This window comes from Melanostigma gelatinosum (assembly GCF_949748355.1).
Source record: "Melanostigma gelatinosum genome assembly, chromosome: 6".
In the NCBI taxonomy this organism is placed as follows: domain Eukaryota; kingdom Metazoa; phylum Chordata; class Actinopteri; order Perciformes; family Zoarcidae; genus Melanostigma; species Melanostigma gelatinosum.
In genome coordinates, this window is record NC_136639.1 from 10,452,562 (window position 1) to 10,457,597 (window position 5,036).

Consider the following 5,036-nt stretch of genomic DNA (forward strand, 5'->3'; position numbering starts at 1 on the left):
ACACAGATTAACTGTGCTGTTTTCCTTTTACACAATATGCTAATTGTTTGTAATAGTTTTTTTCCTCCAGATTATATCAATTACATAACTTATTCTCAAAACATTACTAGTTAACATTTCCTATGATGGCTGTTTCTTACAGTAGTTTCTTCTTGTGTTCCCCGGTCAGTTGTCGCTCTGTGTTAAATATGTTGGCAGGATGAGTGTTAAGCATGTTGATCTGAAGACAAGCCTTCGATATAACTTGTGTTCTCTTGTACATTTGTGCTCCAGGTATAGAGTGGAGGAGCCATGCCTTTCATCGATGGGTTTCGTGGTATCATATATGAGTACCAGCCGCTGGTAGATGCTGTCCTGCGTGTTGTTTACGGTACTCACGAGGACAGGTAAAGCGAAGTTCAAACAGTAGTTCTGTTTAAATTGTTTGTAGCAGTGTATTTTACTCCAGCTGTAGTACCATAACCGCTGTAACTTCAGAATGCATTCGATAGAAACACAGTTTGTCTGAATCAGTGCTACTTTCTGCTCTTGTGTCCAGAGTCCGAAGCCCCGAGGATCCGTCTGGCGCTTGTGGTTCTCTGGCGGAGCTTCTGGAGCGGGAGTCCCAGTCGGACGAGTTTGTGGAAAGCATCAGCTATGCTCTGTTTAAGGTGGCAGAGCAGGGACTGGTGAATGCAGCGGCCATCCTTCTACGCTATGGAGCTGATCTAAATTTTGAAGGTGAGGGGGCTGTAAGTACATAGTACAACGTTTTAGTAAAATAACCAAGCACCTAAAATAGGATTAGACAGCCAGAGAAACCAACACACTGATATTGGTTACTCTGGCTATTGCACTCCATCCTACTTGACCAAATAGAAATATATGCCGTGTTGGCTAGAGTAGCTTTCATCTTGCTCCAGTTTTAATGGGTGATTGTTAGTCTCTGCTACATTGTCTGTTGAATTCATTAGAAACATTTAAAGACAGATTTTTACTTCGAGACATAAGTAGACCTGCAATTTTTACTTCTTCCAGCATATTGTAAGTTGAGCGAGTTGCCGTCCATATGCACTTGAGAGAATACGTCTGCCTTTAGCAAATTGCAACGGAAAGTGCGGCATGTGATGAAACCTGCCAGGGCTCAGCCAGACTCTGCTATGGTGACCTCTAGTGGGAGTAAAAATGTCTTTCCCTCGGGACATAATTAGGGAAACCTGGCAGAGGCTGCTTCATTCATCTTTTACATTTCTTGAATGTCTTTTTCAAGAAAGTTAACACTGACAAATTCTCCCTTGTAGCATGCAGAAATGTTCTAGTTTCTCTATTCATTTTCAACTATTTGACATCCTTTTCCTTCCTGTTTAAGAATATCTTGTGCCAGTTATCTGACAGGCACTGTGCTGAAGCAAGAGCATATATAGTTAGGACAGTTCTGTTGCATGTAAAACTGAGAATTACCTTTTTATTATGTGCTTTTATACTGGATTACTGCCAACTGCCAACTGCAGGAGGCGAGAGGGCACACAACAGCTTGACAAAACATATGCTGCATTTGAAACACTTGGTTAATACAGAAAACACAAGCAGATACAGAGAATACCCTTCACCAAAATCCTCTCAAGCATATGCACTGGGTTGGGGCCAGTTGGTCACCATACAGGAGGTTGTGTAGCTTCGCCCAGACACGTTTAAAGACAATGTAGTATTGTCAGAAATCTTTATCCGTCTGACTTCTATATTTAATCTCTGTGATAAAGAATCATTGTGTTAATATGAATGTGTGTGTCTACCCTCCAGACCCAGTCTCTTACTACACATCGCCATTTTGAGTAACAAGCCAAACATGGTGAAGCTGCTGGTCGGGCACGGAGCGAGTGTTGAAAAGAGAGACAGGGTGAGGCGACGGTCAAACTTGGATTCATGTCCTCTCTTGTTGTCGTGGTACCCTGTCTGTTTTCTTAGTATTCCATGTGAACAATATACATTTTACTCTGTGGAGCCAAGAGAGCAGTCCTTTGGATCTTGCCAGCGAGGTGTCGGAGAGGCTCAGCTGCCTGCTCACCCTGCTGGACCTGGGTGCTGATGTGACTGCAATGGATAAACATGGTACATTTACATTGGCTCGGCCGATTTAACCAAAATGAATTCTGCTACTGATTCCTTCATTCTGAAAACCGATTGGTTTGCTCTTGTCTCTAAAGGAAAAAGCCCTTTGCTCCATGCATTGGCCACGAACAACATGCATTGGCCAGCAGCGATGCCATAACACAGAGAACATCCAGATTCTGCTTCAGAGAGGTACTGACTGTAAAACACCCTTCATCTTCACTTTGTCCACTTTCAAATACCCTCTCAAACAGGATCGTGGTTAAACCACAACTTTTGTTAGTGTGCATACCTGCCTGCCCACCTGTATGCATTTTGAGATCAAAGTAAACTGTCGGTGGTTGTCAGGCTAAAATATGGACATCGTGTAGACGTCATGGTCTTGTCTCTTTTAGGTAATTACAACCAGGTCTCGGGTCTTTTCTTTTTCCAAAGCCAGGTCTTTTAAGATACGTCTCTTGACTGTGACTATTTCAAACATAACTGCCTACTGAACATTAAAATCATACACATGCATCTATCTGTCAGAAACAGAAGATATTGTTCAAATATCTAACAGGGGTAAGTGTACCGTGAAATCATTTTATTCCGATTTTCTCCGTATGGCAGTTAAAGGAGGTCAGTAGTGAGTGTGGAACATTCTGAGAAGAGAGATGCAGTTTGGGATACTGGCGTCCTGCCTACTGATGACTGACGCCACATGATACTATATAATTTTATTGTTATTTAACAATAAAATGAAAACGTCATTGACATTTATTCGTTGTAGACTTGGAAAATAAGGACATCAGGATACCTTCTTCAATTGTTACCTTTTCGTTTACCTGTTTCACAAGTCCAGCAACTTTATGGAAGTACTACATTGCTGGAGTACCCCTTAAAAAAGGCTAATCAATTATTAAAGCTGTAACCAGTAAAAGCTCTCTGAGCTATCCTCACTAGTTGTGTAAAGGTCCGAAACATTTACTTTGTTGTCAAACGAGTCATTGATAAATATCTACGGTACCTGTGCTAAGGCGCATATGCTCTAATGTGCATGTAACAGATTTGTTCTGAGTGATGCGTTCTTCACTACAGGTGCCGACGTTAATGCTGCGACTGTAGAAGGTAACACCGTTCAGACCTCCTTGGTGTTTCTGGCTCTGGAGGCTCTGGAGGCCTAGGAGGAGGACGCTGCCGAGATCGGTAACTTCTGCTTGAAAACCACGCAGCTCCTGCTGGCTCACGGTATGGACCCCAGCTGCTGTCAGCTCGAGAATCGCGCGCTGTCCCTGACGCGGACGAGCCTGGTGCTCTTTGACCAGCTATTCCCTCTGGCTGTGCTCTTCATCCAAAGCGGGGCCTCTTTGGTTTGCTCCTATCACGGCGAGTCCTGTTGGTCAGGTTACAGCGTTCTTTTCCAGCGGCTGCAAACGGCCCTGCTGCAGTGCTCTGATCAAAGTCACAATTCTGAGCTTCTGGAGCAAGCTGAGGCATTGCTCGACTTAGCGAGAGTAGACGCCCCCATGCTGCATCTGCCTCTCAGGCTGGAGCTCCCTGTGCCCGGTCGGGACCCTTACGCTCAGGCTCTGGTAGACCTGCACGACCGTGTGGTACAGCACGAAGCGAGCCCTCCCGCTCTTCAATGCCTTTGCAGGGCATTCATAAGGAGCCAGCTACAGCCTTGGCCCCTGGCAGACAGAGTCAAAGCCTTGCCGTTACCCGACAGACTGAAAGACTTTATTCTTCCTGAACGCACATATATCCCAAAGCCTGGCTGGGACCGCTTCAAGCCCAAACATAGCCAGCGCTGACAATATAAGCTACTGACTACTTAGTGTTCTACCTAAAACCCAAATCTAAAGACTGAACAGGCCTGTAATCATTTGTATAACATAAGTATAGCATAAGTGATTCATCGATGAACCTAAACCTAACAAACCATTGAGGCCTTTGTTTAATTATTGTTGTAGTTTTTACCAAATGAACAGACGCATGTTGGTATGTTTACTTTAAGACACAAAGGTGTGTCTGTAAAAATGACCCTGTGGCTTTTAACTAAGTTCTCACTGTCACATCTGTACAGTTGAGGGATGTGTAAAGGGATGTGCAATACAAAATAAAAGCCACCAGATGGCAGTGTTGCTCTTGCGTCTCAGATGCCGGGGTCAAAGATTGAGTTATTCACAGTGCAGCCTACTTAAGTTGTTCCAGTGCAGTAGGCTCCATCTATATTTCATCTCCTCAATGTGATGGTGGTGTATTGTGGAATTTGTGTATCCCCTGCTTAATATGAAGTTGGACCAATAAAACAAGGCATGCGTCTCACCAACATGTGTCCCGGAAGCCTTATTCTATCCAGAAATATCTGTTAGCCGTTATTTTATGTTTGTCAACATGTTGCAGCTCGACACTGACCAGGTAGTGGCAGTGCAGCGCTGAATGTGACTCAAACTCTCTGGCTACTTGTTTAGAGGAAAATAATTGTTTCTATATTTACCTCTGCGGTTGTGTTCATACACTAAGCATCAGTTGAGTGAACGCTAAAATAAAGAAGCAGGAATATAATGCTGCCACACGGCAGGAAGCCTGTAGATGTTTTGACATGGTGTTGCTGTGACATCATGTAGCTGCAGCGGCTGCTGGCGTGGAAAGTTTTGCCAAGCATTCTTAATGCTTATGTTTAAATGCAAATTAATGTAGGGACCCCCGTCCTCTTTTCTTTTAGTTTTTTGCTCTCAAATATTTACAAAACGCATTCTGCACATCCCGTCTTTGGTAATAAACAAACATTGGCTGAGAGAAACATACTATGAATGTACAGGAACACCATAGAGTACATGTGTGTTTGCCTCTGTGTGTTTGTGTGTGTGTGACGAGCAAACTAAGGCTCCAAGGCTTGCAAGCGCTCCAGCTCCTCTTGGTTATCTAGGTCACAGCCTCTGAGGAGAAGAGCAGCAGCAGCAGCA

General features: G+C 43.9%; 1 protein-coding gene across 1 annotated transcript; it reads left to right on the forward strand.

The window, feature by feature from the left end:
- The first annotated feature begins 271 nt into the window (after nt 1-271).
- asb6 (ankyrin repeat and SOCS box containing 6) lies at nt 272-4,320 on the forward strand. The gene is given in 8 exon segments (XM_079270986.1): nt 272-386; nt 539-742; nt 1,786-1,887; nt 1,991-2,088; nt 2,184-2,242; nt 2,244-2,280; nt 3,166-3,248; nt 3,252-4,320. Coding segments are annotated over 8 exon segments (1,308 nt in total). The 5' UTR covers nt 272-291; the 3' UTR covers nt 3,882-4,320.
- Nucleotides 4,321-5,036: the final 716 nt, after the last annotated feature.